Here is a 21,813-nt window from a genome sequence, read left to right as displayed (position 1 = left end):
TCTCCATTTGCACTTATTTACAGAGATGGTGTGGGAGGAAAGATTGACGCAGGGAGACGAACCAAGAGCACGACGAGGGTTGCAAGAACAAACAGGTTCCTCTGCTCCTCCTGCAGCTCCTGGCGCTTTTCTTCTTCCTGTCTTCAAAGTGCTCTTCTTCTCCTTTTGTTCCTTTTCTCTTGATTGTGACTCTCGCTGTTGCTTTAGTTGGAGCATAAACACTCCACGCAACAGAAAGTCTGCGCAAATGTGTGTGACTGTCGCTTTGCACGTGTTGTACGTGTTGCTGCTCACTGTTTTATACGAGATGCTGCTGACTGCTGTGGCTTGTTGTTGTGTTTGATTGGTCCAAAAAGTGAACCTAAATTCCATGCACTGGATTCTTGAATGTTTATGTGTCTTTTATATATTTATGTGTAATAAGTACTGCAGCTGAAAAAGCAAGTCAAAGAGTGTGTGTGTGTGTGTGTGTGTGTGTTTCTCAAACATGAGTCTGCATCCGCTGTGTGTGTCTTTGGGAATAGTCAGAGGGTGGAGACGAATACGAGAAGCGAGTGGAGGTTCCATACTGCCCCAGCCCTGTTTCAGGACTTTGTTGTCCTGGCCCTGGTCCTGGTCCTGGTCCTGGCCCTGGTCCTGGTCCTGGTCCTGGTCCTGGTCCCGGTCCCGGTCCTGGTCCTGGCCCCAGGCCGGCCCCTTGGCCTGTTGGATACATCTCATATGCTGGCCCTTCCTCTATGGGTGGAGCAAAGCCCATGCGGTAGCTGGGATACTGGGAGGGGTATCCGTAGTTGTCATAGGCCAGCTGGGTTGTGCTGTCCAGCAGACCGCAGTCTCCGGGGTAATCGCCAGGCGATTGAAGAGTTGGATTGGGAGGTGCTTGCTGGCTCTGCGCCACCCTGGTGAAGGTGTTGAACTGGGCGTAGGTGGCGTGGGACATCCTGGAGGGTGGGCGGGGGTCGTAGCAGCCTGCCCTTGAGCCTGGCACTCCACTGGGGGCAACAGCACCGCTGGCGCCTGCTGGGGGTCCGCTGGAAGTGGCACCGGCCGGTCCGATGTTTGGGTTCAGGGTGCGGAACTCGCCCTGGTAGTGGATGGCGCGGGACTGGGGGCGAGCCTCATCGTGGGTGGTGGCTCGGACGTTGTAGTAGCCGTTGGTTGGATCCTGTGATCAGAGCGAGGGAAGATTAGTTTAACATTATAATAAGAAGCAACAACGTTGGGCTGAGGGGTAAAGACACCTAAACATCATGGTGTGGGCTTGAGTTAGCTTGGCCTTGTGTTACATCACGCTGTACACTTCTCTTATTGTCTGTATGTATGATCAGTCACATCGCAGGCTGATATGGCCGGTGATGTTGGACGTCGGTGGCGTGCTGTTGCTCATGCTACAACCCTAATGGTGTGTTAGCGATGCAGTGGACAGTATGTGTATGGACATGATACATTATGATCCAACTTCATTTTACCAGGATACGCGTGGTTTCCAATGCTAAGTGACAGGAAGCTCACCTGGGTAACAGTTTACTCTGGAATAAAGGTTTCCACACCAAGAATGTTGGATTGTTTTGTTTCCTCCTTTAGTTTGGTTAGTTTGTGGTAATGCGTTTTAAAATTTGAGGGGTTGATAATGCTCTGACTTGGCAGAATCCTACAAATGGTGCATGAAGAACAGACAACAGCTGTTTTGGGGAGAACTTTAGTGGCAAAGTTGTGAATACTGTGAATACTTTTAAGAACCAGCTCAAAACCCACCTTTTTAGGCTGGCGTTTGAGTAAAAACCCATGTCCTAGACCTGCTCTTAAAATATGTTTTAATTTTTATTATCTTATTTTTATTTTTTATTTTATTTTATTTATTTATTTATTTTATTCTGTGTATGTAATTTATTGACCCTAGGGTCACATTGTGGTTTTTTATGTTTTTAAATTTCTGCTGTTAAGCACTTTGTGATGTCATGTCTGTGAAAAGCGCTCTGTAAATAAATTTCATTCATTCATTCATTCAAAGAAAAAGTGGTATTGTTGTGAAAACCAAGCTTTTAACTGCAGTGCAAACCTGAAACACAAAATAGGAAACGGTAATTGGCACTTGATGACATGACAATGATGACCACACAAGTTCATGACATGTGATGCATCATGTGCACCATGCAGGATAAAAGATGTGACCAAAACAATGCTAAGATGTCTCTGTGAGCGGCCGGCCACCTCACCTTGAGCTCGTACTCCTCCCTGGTGTCGCTCTCGCTCCTGATGTCCTGCTTCAGGTCCATGTCGTCTTTGAACGGCTGAGTGGAGGGAGAGAGGGAAACAGAGGGCAGAAACTAAACCATCAAACAACGAAACACACACACGGAAAGAGGGAGGGTGAGAAAGGAAAGGAGGAGGAAGAGAGGGAGGGGAGTGGAAAACAGAGTTTCAGGTTTTTCATCCCAAGAGAGTGGAAGATGAGAAACGGTTCGTTGTTGGAAAAAAGTTTTGGTCCGAACTTTAAAAAACGCTCCAAAGGAGCCTCGCCGGTTAGATTCGCCAGGACATCGGGGGGGCGGAAGGCTTTTCTAAAAGGAAAACAATGTTAACGAGAGAGTGTGTGTCTTTGTGTGTGTGTGAGTCTGTGTTAATGTCCGGTACTGCTGTGTGTGTGCCGTTATTTATGGCGTATGTGTGTATGTACTATTTGTACAGTATAATATGTGCTTTCTTGGTTTTGGGTGAAGTGTGTGTATATATTTTCATGTATTTTTGAAGGCAAGCATAGGGTGTGTGTGTGTGTGTGTGTGTGTGTGTGTGTGTGTGTGTGTGTGTGTGTGTGTGTGTGTGTGTGTGTGTCTCTCCTGCCAAGTCGCCCTTTGAGTGGGTGTATCTGGACATTTAAACCCATTGACCCGTACGCCTCCTCTCCATGGCCCTCTGTGACTCAAATGGATGTCTACTCACTGAGTACATGGCCTTGACCATCCGTGTTGCCGTGGAGACGTCGGCCGCCTCCTCCTCCAGGCTGTGGGTCTCTTTGTTGACTGTCTCTACCTTGATGTCTGGTTTACCGAGGGTGACGCCCCGGCGACCTGAGAGAGAAACACAACCTCTGGTCATATTCTGGGTCAAGATGAATGAATGAATTATTTTTTAAAAAGCAACATAAACAACAAGAATTTATTGTTTCATCCCTTTTATATTCGTCAGAATTCACCGTGCTATTTAACACAGTTTAAAGCCCTTAGCTAGTGTATATGTAGGATTTCTGAATTGCTGACATTGGCGATTTCAAAAGACATTGTGGGATTCTGTGGGAGAGAAACAGAAAGATTAGTCAAATATTCTGAGCAAGAGGGTAAACCTTCAGCCCTTTAAGCCCCTTTCAGACATGTACCTTGTTCCTGGACATAAATGTGCTGGCAAATGTACACGTTTGTCTCATATTTGAGTTATTTTTACATAAATGTCATGACTGTGATCTTATTACCGTATGACCGAGTCATATTTCAGAAACACTTCCACCGCGGCTCAAGTCTGAATTGAGTGGCGTCGCATTAACATAAAAGCTACAACTGCAGAAGGTTAAATATGCACGGAGGTGGAGATTAAACATATTTGATGTCATTTCATTAAAAGGCTTTTAGTTATGTAAAATACGTTCCACTACTTTCAGTCCTGGATCGGTTTTGTTTTGATTACTCCGAGAAGACAATATTTACAGAACGACAGACCAGAATCGCTGCAACGCTGGAGACGATGAAACAATTTAATGGCGGAGTACTTTCACACATTATTGGCTGACGATAGCAACAAAAATAAAATGAATGCTGGGTTTTGAGATTGATTGTAGATTTGGAAATATATGACTTGGCAAGGAAACAATAACAACAGGAGAGTGGCTCGTGATTGCAAAGAAAATATGAAGAAACAGACCTTTTCTCCATACGACTTGGTTGATTGTTTGTATGTGTATTAGCTAAATGAATGTCACGACACAATAGTCATTGTAATTCGGGTCTCGATAGTCCGAGATTGATATGGACTTCAGGGAATCCTGACTTGATGCTCAAAGGAAAGGAAAGGAGCCCAGATATCCGGGCCCAGACTTCCTCTTCCGTTTGCTGCTCATTGTTCACCGATTAGCATGTTGAGATGCGAGACTGGAGTTGAAGTTGAGAGACGACGCGTACGACCGGATTGTTTCACAAGGAGCCAGTTTAAAAGCTCATTTTAAACCAATAAAAAGCGACGTCATCCTCAGACGATGGCCGGTAGGTTGAAGTCTTGAGCTGCAGCATCGCGACCGCAAATGAGAGACAGCTTATCTGGAGCCACAAACCATGTTTGTTTGAGTTTCTATTTCCAAATGGTATCTTTTCTGTGGAGGTGTTATCAGCTCTGAACCAGAAGATATACACGTATCCCCAGAAAATCCCTCTGGGGACTCTGCCAGTCACCTTCATTGTCTTTCCCAGTTCTCTATTTGCTGAGGAGCAGCTCAAAACCACTTGAAGACACCGCTTGTTCTTCGCTCTCTGGTTTGGAGAAGAGTGGCTTGTGCTGATAAATGCAAATTGGATTGCCGTCGGCTGCAGAAACACCATATAGGAAGTAATGCACTCAGTGCTATTCACCTTTAAACGCTCTTGTTTTCTGTTCTGTTATTTATGTACTTTATCTGGTGTACAAGCGGCATATAAATACAATTTATTAAAAAAAGAATCACACAATTCCGTGTCAGTAGAATGCAACGAGTGCAGTAGGCGTTTTAAGGCAGATACGGAAGCCATATTATATGAATATAAATGAATCACATTTGGATAAAATGCTATACAGCTGGCACATGTTCCTTTCTTCAAACGCGGAGAGGCAGAATGACAGATAGGGTGAGTGGATGAAGGAAAGACTGATGGACGCATACAGTATGTGTGTGCGTGCTCCTACACACACACACACACACACACACACACACACACACACACACACACACACACACACACACACATACATTAGAGAACAACTGTGTTCACTTACTGCCTTTGCGTTGGCGGTAGAGGAAGAAGGCGAGCGCCAGTAGGAACATAAGCAGCAGAATGGAGGAGCCCACCGTACCACCGGCGATAATTCCCACTGGAACAATATCTGAAACAAACACAAGCAGAGATCAGGTTTGAGGGACAACTGCTGCCTCTTTGTTGGAGAAACACGCTCGGATCTTGTGTCTTTTAAGTATAAATCGTGTGTCCTAGCTTAAAATTGAATCTCTAAAGGCTGCATATACGTTAATAAGGCATGCAAGTCGAACAAGGGATAGAAACAGCTCTCTCTCTCTCTCTCTCTCTCTCTCTCTCTCTCTCAAAAGATGTCTTGGTAGATTTTCTGAAGCTTGAAAGCTGAAAGAATAAGAGCCAGATAAGACTGACAGCGCATGAAGAAATCATTTTCTCAATGTAATGTGACGCAGCAAGTCCTCGCAATAAAATGCGTAACCATCCAGAATGGACTTATCACACTCAATCCTGTCGCCTGACGTCCAGCTGAGGGCACTGCGTGGAAAACTTGCTCAAGGGCACTTGAGGAAGAGGAGCATCTTTCTCTGGGACATTAAAGCCAACACGTGGACGTTTCCTCAGACATTCATAAAACATTAGATTTAAAAAATATATTTTTGAAACCTGAATTGTTTACTGTGTGCTGGCTTCAGGTAGACGTGTTCTCCTGCCCTGTCTGGTGCTGTTGTATTACAGTAGAGGGCTTTGAACTGTGTCACCCATGGATTCGTTAAGGTCCAACAAACACTATTGCAGCACTTTTTCAAAAAATGTCAGTCTGAGGTAAACTGTTGTATTCTAAGCTACTGTAAGCTATTTTAGTGAGTTTCCATTTCGTTAGAATGAATGAATTTGAGTTTCCTCTGGTAATCAGTTACACAGTGTACACGTCTAGGGCTTTTATTTTGAAAGGTAAGTACGGAAGGAGTGGATTTGGTGTGCGCTGCCTTTGCAATGTTTGCTTTTAAGCCATGTAATGATCGCATTTTGTGTGAAAGTATTCTTGACAAAAACAACAGTTGGGGAAAAATATTTAACGTAACAAACACACTTATTTTAACCCAAACCATCATATTTTCCTAAACCTAACCAAGTAGTTTTGTTGCGTAAACCAAAACACAAGGTAAACCAATGTTGGAAGCTTATTTCAACAAGAGACTGCATGGATGTAATGAGTTTAAACTGACACGTCCTAAAGTGACGTTACCGGTCTCTTCCAGGGTGATGATCATGGTCCCGGGTCCGAAGGAGTTCCAGGCGGTGCAGTTGTAGGGCGAGTGGAAGTCAGACTCCATGACGTTGTTGATGGTGAGGGTGGAGAGGACGGCCCCGCCCTGGGACGGAGGTTTGCTCTGCTCCACGGTGTACCTCTCCATCAGGGTGCCCTTCTCCTTCTCCCACACATTCTCCTTCCACGCCCAAACCTGAGACACACGGAAGGATGATTTAGATTCTCGTCTTTCTCTGACTAGAACTTGACCAAATAATCGAGGGGAGGATGGAACGATACACTTCTATTAAATCAAGCTGCTGCATAATGCATGTATATTTGTTCATCTCTTAACTCTCATCTCATCTCTTAACTATGTATTTTATATTTCCTTTGAGATGCTGTTGAGGTCCCTTGTGTGAGTTGTAAATCATTCTGTAAATGCGTTTACAAAGTGGTGTATGAGGTTATATTAAACACATATATGTGACCAATGGTTCCAGGCAGAGAGCACTTTGCACGCAAAACTCGCTCTCGAACTCTCTATGTGTGATCTGCCACTTCAAAAGGATTGCATTAAAATGGTTAGGCAGGTTTACATCAATTTAGAATTCAGATAAGATCAAAGGCTTGGTAAATCTGTGCACTAAAACATTTGCAAATCTATAAATCTGTTCCGAATCAACACGGCAGGAAAAGTCCTTCAAGCTGGTGGGAGCTGGCGCGGTGAAGACGCAATTTCCAAAATGTTTAATTTGTTTGATTTTTATCGAAACTGCACTTTTTACAGCTGCAATCACCCTGTTTCTCCTCAGGGATCAATAATGCTAATTCACATTATCTTATCTTATGTAGTATTAACAACAATCGACTCACACACACACACACACACACACATATATATATAATCATATATATATATATATATATAATCACAAGTAAACATTCAGCAAACAGATGGGCGGGTGTTAAAGGTTAAAGGAGAAGAAAGCGAATGTGGGCAGGAAGTAGTTTTTCTACTTAAAATCCGCTGAGGTAGAATTTTTGAGGGTATTAAATATGAAACATGATGATATCAAACATACATAGAGCCATATGTTAGGCAAATGTACCTTTTAACCAGATTTTTGAAAAAAAAAAAAAAAAGATGAAAATGTGATCAGTGATGAGGGAGAAATGAAAGGAACACACCAAAATCTGCTCTCTCTTTTCTCTCTGACAATCTTACATAATGCGTCGTTTCTGTCTCCACAGTCTGCCTCTCACAATCCCTCCCTTTCTTTCTTTTTGCTCACAATGATTTTATTGCAGTACCTCTGTCTGGATTTCTTCCCTTTCTCAATTTCTCATTGCCTCTATTACCACACACACACACACACACACACAGCATCATACTCCATATTTCATAAGTCCTTGTGTCTCTGCATTAAGCCGAGACTACAATGTCGTATCACATTATACGCTCTGAGCTCTCTGCCAGTGCGGCGGGGGGCTGAGGCTTCCTAAAAGCTCTGATTTCTGTCATGTTGGCACTGCACAATTGGATAATTGACGCTGAAAGGTACAGAATTGTACTCTCCCTCCATCTCTCTCCCGCTCATTTCAGTCTGTTTTACCCGCGCACTCTCGCTCACTCATTCTAGCCTTCAAACTCAAACGTTGCTACTTGATCTTCTTTTTTGGTGATTTGTGGGCATAACGGTATCATTTTGTAACTTATATAATGCACAAACACTTTCTATTGATCAAGAATTGCACTCAGCGACTTTGAGAAAAGACAGGAACGAAGAAACAACGTGTATTCCTGCAGTTACGGCACATTCAGGAGGATATTGCATTACAGTTTGCTGGTGAGGCAATGTGTGTGAACGCAGTTTTTTATGGAGTAAAGATGGTTACCACTTTGCAAGGGACCACTGAATTGGAACGGTTTCGGCCGGTTGGTCCAAGTCCTACTAAAATCAAGACAGCACGGAAGCCGCACTGACAAGTTCATGGTGAAGATAACTAAAAAACTATGATAAGTAACACGAGAAGCAACATTCTCATTTTTTTCATGAATTCTTGATGGTATCTGCTGCACGCCCAACATTCCAGGACTGTGCGTCTCCTCTTTCATTTCAACCAGACACGACAGCAGCTGTTTTTGATGAGTCGCACCTTCCACCACAGACGAGGAACAGATTGTTCTCGCGACACGGTCGGAGAACAACGGCCCCCGTGCCAATCGTTAAGCTGCGTAACACAAGTAAGCGAGAACAGACAAAGTACAAAAAATATCTTGTGTTTTCAGGGTGCACAAAGAGGTTCCTGTGATCAGGATTGTGTTTGAGGCAGATGCAATCTGAAAAGGTCAAGAACCTCTGCAGCAGATTACAACTTCCAAGGAAGGACTTACAATCTTATCAGGTGGGGGGGTGCTCGCGATGTAACACTTGATCTCGCCTCTCTCCCCTCTGACAGAGTACTGGACTGAATCACTGGAGATGATGGGGGGGCCTGAGCGAGTGAGGCAGGACGAGAGAGAGAGAGCGAGAGAGAGAGAGAGAGAGAGAGAGAGAGAGAAAAGATGATTACGACAACAAATCAGAAGGTTTTCTAAGTACACTTGCATTCAACGTATGCTGCATTCAGATAGAGTCAGGTAGACGGCAAACCAGATGTTATTTTAGTGGACGTGAGCGGGACGAGGAAATTAGGCGAGGCCAGCAGAAAATATCTGCAACGGTAACAGTCGATGGGAACGCTGTCCGAAGTTAAAATTGTGATCATTTTGTTTAACTGGATGTTACGGGCATGCTCATGTGATTGGCTACAGATAATTTCCTGTTGGAAAAAAATGCTTTTGTGAATGCACACAAAGTGTAAACATGACAAGCGGGTTCAACAGTTTGTATTTAAATGTAACAATATTTAACTATGATTTCTATTCCATTGATTTACAACAATAAATATGTGTGTGTGCATCAGAAATGTATTTATGAATCTTATTTGTTTAATTGGGGATTATGTTTACATTTATATTTTTATATATACACACTGGTATCTACTACTGGTACATATATATTTGTGTGTACATTTATATGTAAATGAATAGTGAGACTGGTCTGACCCCGGAGATGAATACAGCTCCTTTAGCACGATGTTGTCTGGTCAGTGATAGTCACCAGCTCACCGAGCTCAATGACACATGCATGATGTACAGAACGATTATAGATGAAACAAACATGTGGTTTCATTATTCAAATGTTTGACACAGAAGCAGGGCTTTCATGTGTATAAGAAGATCTGTTCTCATGCATAACGTTTGCTGATGTGTGTAAACAGCAGAGTAATTCGATAGTAACTGACCGTTGACAGTGAGCGTAACCTCAGTCTCTCCCACACCAATCCGGGGCACGATGGCCTTGCAGACATACTGGCCTGCGTCGGCCTGGCTCACTGACTTCAAAAACAGCTGGTTGTTGTTGCTGAGCACCTGGACACACGTGAACAAGCACCAGAAGCAGGATAGTAGCTGTGTGAGTGTGGGTGGAGACAGACAGGCCACACACAGAACAGGGAGGGAGATCTATATTTAATTCATAAAACATGTTGATTTACTCAGCAGGCTCCATTAGTTGTTTGTTTCTTTCCTGGAGCTTTTCTTAACTTGTTCGGCATGAATAAAAGATTTAGGATGTGAAGACGGAGTCTCGCTTCTAACCGTGTGCGGGTTGGGATTTGGGTTTTCAGAAAGATTTGACCGTAGTTCTCGAAATGTAATCGACTCCAACGTGTGGTGCTGAGACTCTTCTCTTTCTTTCTGTATAATTTCAAATATGTGGCATTTTAGTGAAATAAAAACTTAAATCAGGCATGAATATAAAAAAAAAAGTAGGGTTGAAGGTGAAAAGATGAATGGTTTGTTCTCACCATGCTGGAGCCCTTCTTGGTCCAGGTGAGGGTGAGAGGGGGGTTCCCAGACCACTTGCAGTTCAGAGTGACGTCAGAGTCCACATCCACCGTCACTGGCCTCGGCTCCACTACTAGTATCGGGCCAACTGAAAGAGAGCATGAGAATTAAAACCCCTGTACGCAGACACAGTTTAATGAAATAGAGACTTGGTTAATAAAAGTTATTAAAATACATTGTGCCTCAAAGAACTTGATGGACTCAAACCTTTTTAAACTCTCCTTGGTGAAACTGTGCATGATGATGAGAATTTAACGTCTTTTCAGAAAGTCAGACATTTTCCTCTTCGCTCCATTTTATATCGTCAAAAAAAGTTTCCTTTTCTGATTTTGTACATTCTACATTTCATTATTTTCTGTATTATTAACAACTACGTTATTAGTTGTGTCATTCCATGTACTATATTTACATATAGGTTTTGAGAATAAATGCCAGAAGGCTTTGTTGAATTGACCTGACAGGAAAAGATTATACAGTAACCATCTAATGCAGATGTGTTCTTCACAATGCAGGAATACTACGCAGCAACAAAATAAATGTGGCGTGGCTCTTCAAACAAATATATATATATATACTAGAGCACATAAACATCATCAGAGTCCCACTCAGCTCGGGAGTGTTTGCACTCTGTACTCACAGTGCACGTCCACCAGGATGCTGACGTTGGTGCTTCCCACGACATTGAAAACCTGACAGGACACGGGCTCGGTGAAGAAGGAGTGATCTGCTGTGGTGACAAACACACTCTCCCTGGCCCCCTCCAGTAGCACGCCACCTTTTGCCCACCTGGCAGAGAAACACGTCCCCATTTAACACGTTTTCAAGTATTTCAAATCCTTGTCAGTTTGTCAGCAGATCTCAAAAGCATAATGGGCTTTTGGTGGTGATCCAAATGTTAGATTTCCACTATTTGACAAGAAGTGTTTTTGTATTACCATTTAAAGCTATTAAACGATGGTTTGAAAATCCTCTATGTCAAAACCTGAGGGAATGATTGCAAGCTAAAGAAAATGCATTTCTTTTCATTTCTGTTATCCAGATATATACTCATATAACCATATTGCACATCTGCCATTAGATGACATTTTAATATACATTCAATAGGCTTCGTGCCTAAGTGCCTGGCAGTGCTCCCAAACTGGAACCCTCTGGAGGAGTCTGAAACCTCAGATTAAAACCACCGTTTTAAATCCAGCATTTAGCGATTTCAATGCTTCAGTGCTGTCGCTTAAGATTAAAGTCAGTGTTTGATTGTTTAACTGTTCAATACTTTCATTAATTCCGTTCCGCAAGCAGAAATTACAATTCAGGATCGCCTCCAGACGGTGGTTACAAGCAGATTGGAATATGTGAAAGAAAATCTATTGGTATTGAACAGAATTGCAATCTGGCCCCCGATGTTGGACTGCGGGTATCAAATGAAACAGCGTCCCCAAATAACATTGACCATTCTGAACTGGAACAATGCTCTCAAAGTTGGCAACATATTGATTGTTTGATAAATAGAACAGAATGTTTCGGTATTAAAATCAATGTGAAGCTCATGCAAGTTTCTCGAGTGCCTCGGCTCTCTTCAGCTCCACTACAGCGCCAACTGTGTGTAGCTAACGTAGCAAAATGCTGTCCTGAGTGGATAACGTCAGCCAACACATCAAGACTCCCGGGGCTGATGGATGCATGCGGTGTACAGCTAAGTTGCAGCTAGCTGGCTAACCTTAGCGCGCTTGCTCGCTAATGATCCATGATGCGAATGCATTATGACAGCGTCAATTTTAGCCAACAATAAATATGTGCAGTACAAAGCAGAGATGTATCACGAATGATGGCTCTCTACCAGCCGAGAGCGATGCAAAACAAGGGGCCGGCAACAAACTAACTGTAAGCTGAGCTAAGGTTATGGAGCTACTTTGGCTGCTGTGTGATTTGCAAATGGCAAGCTAGTTGGTTTCCTGAAAACAGAGGACAAAATAAAGTAAAGGAGTATTGCAGATTAATTATGCTAAATATGATATATGATTGTCATGAAATGTCACGTCACTGTTGACTAATGCCGGGGATGCTGGCCTGTGTCTATGGACGTGCAGGAGCAACGAGAGGTTTACTGCAGATCACTTGACGGCCACCTGTGTCATTAATAACAATGATATTACACATTGTACCGTAAGAGATAAATTCAGGTAAAATGTAATCCAGACCTGAAGCCAATGATGGGAGGGTTGCCAGTGGCCTGACAGGTGAAGGTGACTCTCTCGCCCTCCAGGACGGAGCGAGGTTCGATGGACAGGGTCACCATAGGAGGGTCTACACAGGGAGGGATACATATTTGATGTACAACCAAAGATAAACTGAATCACTCTTGTGTTTCAGCTCTGCCAGGCAGCAAGGGGATTGATTTCCCACACAAATAAGTCACAACAAATGATGTATCACGCAATAAAATCTGGTGTTCTAAAGCCCCACTTCTCTACAGCCTTCTGTACGAACACAGCACTGGTTCTACATCTACTGTTACTGCAGTTATTCTCCCAGTAATTACTAACGACGCTGGGCTGGAAAAACACATCAATCTTCTTGATTGAAAATTCAAACTGCGGGTCGCTTGTGAGCAAGCATTCCTTATTTCTCCAGGGACACGATTAAAATCTCTTATAGCACAAAAAAGTATCAGGTTTTCCAGATGTTGAAGAAAATCAACTTGCTCAACTTGCTTCAGGAGGAAAATCACTGGCTCCAAAGATATGTGCCAAATCAGCGCAAACAGCTCAAATCAAACCTGGAACCAGCCCAAGTTTGGTGAAAAATGGTGGCTGTAAATTCAAATATGCAGCATAATGTGTTGTTTTTTGGTTATAAATACTTTGTTGATGGGTGCAGGGGCAGCCAATTAAAATCCTAGAGTGTTTTTTTTTCACGTGACAACACAAGAACAGCTCCACCTGCACCTCGACGGAGATAAAGGGGCAACTCACGGTGGACGTTGAGGGTAACGGTGGCTCGTTTGCCCATCGGCACCGCCGGGTTGCTGGCCACGCAGGTGAAGTTGCGGCTGCTGTCGGTGTCTGCTGGTGTGATGGGCAGGTAGCTCCTGGTCGTCACCCTCTTCCTGTCTGGCAACACTTCCTGTTCAGCAAAGATATAGGGAGCGAGAGAAGAGGATGGTAGAATTTAGGAAGAGGAGCAAACAGAGGAAGATCACAGAGGAGGAGGAGGAGGAGGAGGACAGTTGAGGAGGAAGGACGAAGCGGACAACAACAAAAAAAAGGAAACGGGAAATATCATGGGAGAATTAAGAGAGAAGAAAGGAGAGAGAGGAGGGTTAGTAAAGGAGCAAAGAGAGTCACAACATGGAAATAGAAACAGTAATCTGGAGTTAGAAATACAATTAAAAACATTTTTAGACATGATGGAAGACATAGGTTGGAAAGGTCAAAGGAGCAGTTTTATAGAAGTCCATGTTCTTGAATTAATCATCATAATTCAGATGTTTTTAATGTTCAGAAAAAGAACTCTCACGACAAAATGTTCTTACAATTACGGCAAGCAATTCAGCTCCATAAGGACACTGGACGTTGCATTTAAAATGAGAGGTGAACACTGAAGTGAAAAAGAAAAGCAACACAGTGAAGCTGAATCACGTCATTGATCAGTCACAAGAAAATCCAGTTTCGTTTGAATTCTAGAGGTGAGGTGCTTTGCAATGAGGCTAAAGTCTGTCAAGAAAGTGTGTACAGCCTCCATGCAGATGTGTGGTCAGTAACGCAGTCACATAAGAGCAGCATGTAATATGTGAGCAGGTGTGTGGGGCATGAAACTGGCTGCAAGGGATGTAAAAACATCCGAGTGTGAGTCAGTGTTTGCTGTTGCTTCCGTGTGCATATGAACGCATGAGTGTGCATATGTGTGTGTGTGTGTGTGTGTGTGTTGCAGGCATCATTTTGTGTGTGTAAGAATATACAGGAGTGTGAAGAGTGTGACTGTGGGAGAAAAGAGTGCAGAATATATCACTGTGATCGCAAGTGACACCTAGTCCAGTTCCTGTCTATATGTGTGTGTAGTGAGGACCTGGACAGGTTTTTATCCACACAGCGGGGACATTTGTGCTCGTCCTCACTTCTCCAAAGGCTTGTTTGTTACATACAGCAAAGGTTCCAAGGCTGGAATTGAACCTGAGGTTTTTGCATTGGTACAGCACGAGCTACAACCACTCAGCTACCGAGGAGCTTTGGCCTGAAAAGAGCTTTCCGTTATTCCTTTAACATACGAGCGTATCTGTCCACCAGGTGAAACATGAGCAGCATGCTGCGTCGTAATGTCGACTGCAGCACCATTCGTTAGCTGAGCCATAGGGGAAATTTAGGGTTGCCAAGTTTTGTCAAATGTCCGGTTTGTCTCGGCCAAAAATGTAGTTCTGTTTGTACTTCACTAAATGTGTAAGTATGACTTCGCTGTATTAATACTTTTCATTTATTTTTGTTTGCCTGTTGCTACTTTGATCAAACAACAGAGCAGCCATGGCGTTCTCATTGTGAGAAGTTAGGGTGTTTCTTTCTGTGATATGGTTCACAGATACCTGTGATGAATTTCACTGGTTTTTCATTGAGACTATGAACAATATATCAACAATATATAAATTGTCTTCTACCCTGTTTCAAAGCACAAAATGCTCCTTCCCCCTGGTTAGCAGGTCAGACTCTGCAATTTGCAAACATTTTAAAAGCATTAAATGTAATTCAATTGTAATAATGGTCCCAACCTGCCGAGATTTCGATCATTTCATCAACCAAGAACCAAGAAAGTCTTGTGCTGACTTTGCACTGCATACTGTATTTCCCTAATGCAGGACTCCAGGGGTGATGTGCGGCCTGAGGCGTTCAGACAGTGATTCCCCTTCGCAGTGCCCACGGCAAAAAGCATATCAACAAACAAACAACCAGACTGAGAGTGGCTGTTATTCAGGAGCAGCCTGGAGGTACGAGAATTTGTGTTACAAACTCTTTCTCAGCCATCGTAGGCAATTGAGATTATACAGATCTCATTTCAGTGGAATAATCTCTCCATGGTTTTATGTGGGTTTTATGTTGCATGGCTTGCACAAATGTGCTGCTCGCTATCATCTGCATGTGTGTGTGTGTGTGTGTGTGTGTGTGTGTGTGTGTGTGTGTGTGTGTGTGTGTGTGTGTGTGTGTGTGTGTGTGTGTGTGTGTGTGTGTGTGAGAGAGAGTCACCGTGGACTGGAAGGCCCCCTTTAGAGCGACTCCATCCTTGGTCCACTGGATGTGTGCTGCAGGCTTGGCCCCGCGGGTCACACAGGTCAGGTTGTGCGGATTTCCGGCCATCAGCAGGAGCTCCGGGGACCCTTCAACCACCGGGTCCTCGGGGGGGACTGGAGGAGAGACACGCACAGTTCCAAGCTTTAAAAAGGACACATGTATGCAAGTCTGCACTCATGCATACAGACATACATGTACATATAAATAGAGAAAGTAGCGTCCAACTGGGCAGATTTGAAACAGAAGACTGTGAATTCATAGGATGTCCTGAAACAATTCATTATCATACTTACAACACGGCTTTGTTCCTTGAAAGTTTTGTAAATACTGCAGAAATACAGCACCTTTAACCTTTTGGCTGTTAGTCTCTAAATTATGTTCCATTATCTTGTTTCTCTTCTATATAGTTCATTCATACTGCACAATCAAGAGCAACTTCCTGCTCAATATTAGGTTATGGCTGAAGTTAAAATACTCTTGTAGTCACAAGACTGAGGAGATACAGTCAATGCCTGTGTGAAAATGGGTGTTTATGGTGTTTTCCATTAGCTTTCACCATTTTGCAGCTGCACTTAAAATATGTCAGCGTTTCGTTGTAATATTAGTCTGTTTACAACTCAAAACAAACTCATGGATGCTGGAATCTGAGGGAAATGGATATGAAACTCAACCCAAGATTTATTGCAAGAGTGATGCATCACATAGTCAATAGTATTGAGCCGGTTCAACATGTGTGCATCTAAATTGATCGTGCACTTTTAACCGCACTGCTCATCCATAACGGCGCTCCCTCTCTCTCTTTGATCGGATAACCGTCTCTGGTCTCCTTGGAATGAAACGGTCCTTTGCTCAAACTGTGGTGGTTAAAATAAAACAATAAAAAAGATCTGTATCTGCAGCCAGTTGACTTACTGAGTACATTGAGTTTGGCCCTCCTGGAGCGCAGGGCGGCCTCTGTGGCCTGACACTCGTACAGAGAGTCGTCGGACAGCTCGGCGTTGGAGATCTCCAGGTTGTACTGACCGATGTCCAGAGCCCGGAGCACACGGTACCGGGGCCAGGCTGCAGGAGACACGCGGCAGGTTTACAGTTCGATGGATGGAGAGACAATCACTTTGTGACACATGGACCTGTTGGAGTTTCTGTTTTAGTTCCACAGTTTATTTGCAGGTCAGAAAAGCTTGACGAGTTTCGGAAATTAACTTCTGGAATGTAATTTAAAAACAGTGGTAAAACATGACCTGCTGTTAACGACCGCCTGCATGAAGGAAGAGGCACATTACGCGCTGCTATTACAGTCGCAACAGCAATTCCTTCACAAACGATCTGTGTCGGAAAATAATATCATATTTAGTTTAGAAACACTGAGTGATAAGTTGCAGGTAGTAACAGTGAAGAAAAAAAACCCTTTTATTTCCATCTGCTCGTCGAGGAAACTAGATGAAAATGTAAATGCCCAGGGGAAAGAAAGCGCCAGGATCACATTGTAGAGCTGGCATTCTTTCCCTTATTACCATATTTGTTTGTTATGAAGAATGTCTTAAAATCTGTGGGAACATAGTTTAGTTGAGTCTTTTTTATCTTCAATTTCTGCCATGAAAGTTTAGGCTGGAAAAGTTTTAGATTATGGAATATGCAATGGAATTTATTGATCAAAAATGTATCAATTCATCAAAATGAATCCACTGTACAATGTAAACAGGTCTCTGTGAAGTGTTCAGTGTCGTCTGTGGATTGTAAACAGCTCAGCTTTGTAGGGGTAGAGATCTTCATTTTCCTTTGTGTAGATGTTGTTTTTCAATGCTGTGAACGCAGCGTTCTCCTTTGTATTGCAGTTGAAGCAGAAATGTCAGCCCTGGCAAATCAAACCGAACGATCTGGATGGATAGATGCCACCAAGTGTAAGTGAGGATATGTATTTCTCTTCATTTTTGGTGAGCTGCTTGTCATGTTGTTGTTTTTCTCAGTTTAAGGAACGCAAACAATAAAAGGAACACAAAACCTTTGGAAACAATTCAACATCTCCTCGTCATCTTCTTCCATTCAACGTGAGTGACTGTGTTTCTGTCCTCTGCTCACGTTGTTTACAACATAAATCAGATAGAAAAGCGCTTATGAAACCGATAAAAGCTCAATCACAATTGCATTACGCCAATCAGAGGCCGAGAGCAGCAAATGGGATGTTGTAATTATGGGAAAATGTCAAAGCTTTTCATCATAACACGCAGATAGCATTTAGCATTAATATCATTCATTTCAGAGGTTCTGAAGACCTTTCTTGCATTAACCAGAGCCTCTGGACATCTGCACGTCCTCAACACAAACAACACAGAGGAAGGTCATGAACACAGGAGCACTCGCACACACTCGGAGATAAACAGCTGAAGGCTTTTTACACAAAGGAACGAATCAAGCATCGCCGTATATACACGACACAATGACGCCCCATCAGTTTCCTGTAAGACACACAAACTGCAGAACTACAGGCAGCGCTGTTCCAATTACAACACCCCCTTTTCTCCCTGTTTGAACCCTCGCCTCTCAGGCAAAGACATAATTGAGCGTGACGTCCCACTAGGGGGCACTCATTGATCCTCCGTGCCCAATCCTAACATGACATCATGGATTCACATGGCCAAGGCAGGCAAGCAAGCAAGGGGGGGGGGACAAAAGTATTAGTGGAGATTACATCATCCACTCCAGCACCTCGCAGCATAGCAACCACAGAGGTGAAAGCACCCTGGGGAGAAGGAGAAGACGAAGGAGGCGAAGGAGGAGGAGGACGAACAACACACCGCCACTAATGCCTGCAGGTAATGAGTAGATGTGTGTTTCAGGTATTTGCACTGATGTAAACATGATACACACATGTATATGTTTTCATACTTCAAGGAATTTCTTTATATTTCATGTATTTCACATGCACAACTACGTGATGTGGACAAAAGAATCAGTTTCTGCCGGTGAATGAACGCAGATCTCCTGCGTGTGTGTGTGGGTGTGCAAACTGCAGGTAAGAATTTAATGCACAATCTGCACTCCCACACTGTCATCAACAGCATGCATGCAACACACAGGGCACATAACACTACACGCCATGTTTCATGCACCAGCAACAGCCCCTTCAGATCAGAGCTAATTCATTTGATCTTTCGGAAAACAAATATGAACAACTTACTGACTTTCCTCCATACATCGACATGACCTCTTGTTTATAATGCGATCATGAAAAGCAAAAGATTGAGACGGTATCCGTCAAGGATGAGGGGAGGACCGGCAGCACAGACAACTTAAGGATGAATAATGGACGGAAGGGGATGATGGATGGCTGAAAAGCAGAGAAAGAGAGACAGAGAGGACAACATGTTTATCAAACGCCGGCGTGTTTATCATCGGAGCCATGCTCGCAAAAGGCTGCAAGGACAAAGAGAGCATTACCCACATGAAGAGAGAGGGAGGTGGAAGGGATGAGAGGAGAGGAAGGGAAATGGAAAGCAATAAAGGGGGGTCTGGGAGATGCATAAAGCGAGTGATGATGGAGCTGAAGTCTGAAAGACGGAGGAGCAGGAAATAAGAGGGGGGGGGGGTGCTGACCTTTACTGAACCAGTGAATTAAATTGAGTTGAACACAAGATTCACATCACATGTCAGATTATCACTTGAGTGACTGTCTGTCTGTCTGTGTGTGTGTGTGTGTGTGTGTGTGTGTGTGTGTGTGTGTGTGTGTGTGTGTGTGTGTGTGTGTGTGTGTGTGTGTGTGTGTGTGTGTGTGTGTGTGTGTGTGTGTGTGTGTGTGTGTGTGTGTGTGTGAGTGTGTGTGGGATGACTGGATGTGTGGGTGGCTGTATGAAGCTAATGTACTACTTTAATCCTTTATAATGTTACATTTTGTTGAGTATATTATTAGATTTTTCATTAAAATATATATATCTGTGACATTTTCACATATTAATACAGTTTTCACATGTTTCTTTTTGATCCCTGAGCAGCAAATGATTTTAAATTATGGTTTCATGCGGGTAATAAAAGCTTTGTCTAATACGCTTTTCAGGGGGGGGGGAAGAATAGTTTGGAAAATAAATACTTTATATTCATGACATTTGAGTTTGAGTCCTTGTCGTGTCACAGACAGAGACTTCATCTTCACCAGCACGACATCTAAACCAAGATGTCATCGTCCTGTCACAGTGTGATTGACAAGAAGAGCAGAAACACCAGAGCAATGCGACTCCCTGGATCATCAAAGATACCACATGCCATTGATGGGTAAAATATTCATCCATTCATGAATAAACATGAACAAAATAAAAAAAAAAAAGAATACAAAAAGGGTCTCTCAATTGATATTCATTGATAAGCAGGTGTTGTTGACCTCCTGTAGCGGCTTGGTAGATTACATATTTATTGAATTGATCAATACTAGCCTGCTGCAACATGTAAGTGATGTGCACATTAATGCATCGACGGGGTGGCAGGTGCCAGTTAAAGTTACAGTCGGTGACTTAAATCAGCTATGATGATCTGTGCTCTTAATGATAATATTTGCAAGATTTCACCGCAACCGAAGAAGATCAGCCAATCAGAGCCGAGGAGTCACCAACGCAGCTGCCAATCACTGCTCGTGGAGCTCTTTAACTCCGACCACACCGTCAAATTACACGGCGACGAGCAGATGTGAATCAAGATTCTGTTACATGCATTGCCTCAAATGTTTGTGGAAACATATTCGAGTAAAATGAGAAAATGTAAAATGTCCCATCTGGCATGTTGACAACAACAACAACAACAACAGTCGAGCCAAAACCAAGCCGAGCTAAACAAACAGGACGCGAAAATACGGCCCTGAAAATAATTGAGGCGAGAAATAGGCAACAACAGAATCTTGGTGAATATTTGATCAGAGCTGCCTCGTTTGAGTTCAGTGGGTCAGAGGCTCCTCGGCTCAGATTGATTGTTTTCGTTCAAGCGCAGTGGCATTTTAAAAATGTCCTCAGCAGCACTAAAAGAAGGAGGAAGCTGAATTTTGTCTCAGATAAAAAGCCTGAATGATCATTTTCTTTCCAAAGATATTTGGCCGGAATGTGTCACAGTCAAAGGCTAAGAGCTCTTTAAGCAGCTGCAGTCATAAGACGTCAATACCAGCAGTCAGGAAGCCACAAAAGCTTGTTTGAATATTTCGTAGAATTTGGGTGAAGGTCAGTGGAGAGCGACACTCTTTCTTTTTCTTCTTCCTCTCCCGGCCTCTTGTTCTGGCACTTCTCACTTTCCTTTGACCGTCTCCTCGATGCGGATAGAAAACCTCTCCTCTGTCTTTTTTTGCCTCTGACTCTTTGACTCTCCTCACTTTTGGCTGCATGTGACGCTTCCCCGTCTCTGACAAGAAGCGTATTCTACTGTTGGACTCGCAGTAAGTCACACTGGATGTGCGTGTCGGCTTAAAAACGTAAATGGGAAATGTACTTTTGTCAGCAGTGTGAGGGATTTTCTCTAATTCAGCATGATATACAGGACTCATTTTTGCCCAGATTGTCACTCACACGCCTCTTGGCTCTTAACTCTCTCACTGTTCAGTGTTCATTCCCTTAATGTTAAAAAACCCGACACATTTCAACCGAAATAGCTTTTGTCAGGGTTCTTACAGTCAAAACTGAACCGAAACCGTAGCTGAGTTATTCCCCTTCTTCTCTTCACTTTGATCCCTCCAGCTTGGTGAAGCTGGAGGGATCTTTCTCTCTCTCTCTCTCTCTCTCGTTCTTTCAGGACTTCTTTTCCCTCCCTCACCACGTAGACCCTCACCACGTAGACCCTCACCACGGAGACCCTCTCCGACGCCGAGGGCCAGGCCGTCCTTGGTCCACTGGACGATGCCGCTGTAGTTGAAGACCACGCAGGACAACACCACCCGTTCTCCCAGTACCACCGACTGGTCCGCAGGCTCCTGAGAGAAGCGAATGCACCACACTGCAACAGAGGGACAGAGAGGGAAGTCAATTTTAAGTTCCTTTCATTGTGACCTGGCCCTGAGCTGCCATCTTTTACTGCACTGTATCGAGCTCCACGGTCCCTCTCCGGTCTTATCGACTTGTGCTTGTCCGTGTGGCGGCTGTTGGGGTGATTTGTCATGCATCTTTATTGTGTATATGGTGTTTTTATTGTCCTTTTTTATTATGAGTTTTCACTGTGAGTGTTTTTAATATAAACCCGGTCTGTGAGGGAAATTTCTCTTACGGGACGGAAAGGTTTTGAATTGAATTGCCGGCATTTATGCACAAATAAGCATTGGACACATGAGAATTCACAGATTCTATGTCATCAAATCATTTGAATCATTTCTCTTTTGAACTGGAC

General features: G+C 43.4%; 1 protein-coding gene across 1 annotated transcript in view; it reads right to left on the bottom strand.

Annotated features, from left to right (window-relative positions):
* Positions 1 to 481: 481 nt before the first annotated feature.
* The window catches only part of kirrel1b (kirre like nephrin family adhesion molecule 1b), a gene marked incomplete at both ends in the record, with an annotated part of 61,370 nt that continues 40,038 nt past the window's right edge, over positions 482 to 21,813 (bottom strand). The window contains 14 exons of the mRNA XM_079285663.1: positions 482 to 1,165; positions 2,217 to 2,327; positions 2,941 to 3,068; positions 5,014 to 5,121; positions 6,238 to 6,454; positions 8,639 to 8,739; positions 9,592 to 9,718; positions 10,156 to 10,283; positions 10,833 to 10,981; positions 12,391 to 12,496; positions 13,165 to 13,315; positions 15,421 to 15,578; positions 16,378 to 16,527; positions 21,277 to 21,426. Coding sequence (XP_079141789.1) covers positions 482 to 1,165; positions 2,217 to 2,327; positions 2,941 to 3,068; positions 5,014 to 5,121; positions 6,238 to 6,454; positions 8,639 to 8,739; positions 9,592 to 9,718; positions 10,156 to 10,283; positions 10,833 to 10,981; positions 12,391 to 12,496; positions 13,165 to 13,315; positions 15,421 to 15,578; positions 16,378 to 16,527; positions 21,277 to 21,426 — 2,468 coding nt within the window. The remainder of the gene's footprint in view (positions 1,166 to 2,216; positions 2,328 to 2,940; positions 3,069 to 5,013; positions 5,122 to 6,237; positions 6,455 to 8,638; positions 8,740 to 9,591; positions 9,719 to 10,155; positions 10,284 to 10,832; positions 10,982 to 12,390; positions 12,497 to 13,164; positions 13,316 to 15,420; positions 15,579 to 16,377; positions 16,528 to 21,276; positions 21,427 to 21,813) is intronic.

Source organism: Melanostigma gelatinosum (genome assembly GCF_949748355.1).
Source record: "Melanostigma gelatinosum genome assembly, chromosome: 15".
In the NCBI taxonomy this organism is placed as follows: domain Eukaryota; kingdom Metazoa; phylum Chordata; class Actinopteri; order Perciformes; family Zoarcidae; genus Melanostigma; species Melanostigma gelatinosum.
This window is presented reverse-complemented; position numbering and strand designations above follow the sequence as displayed.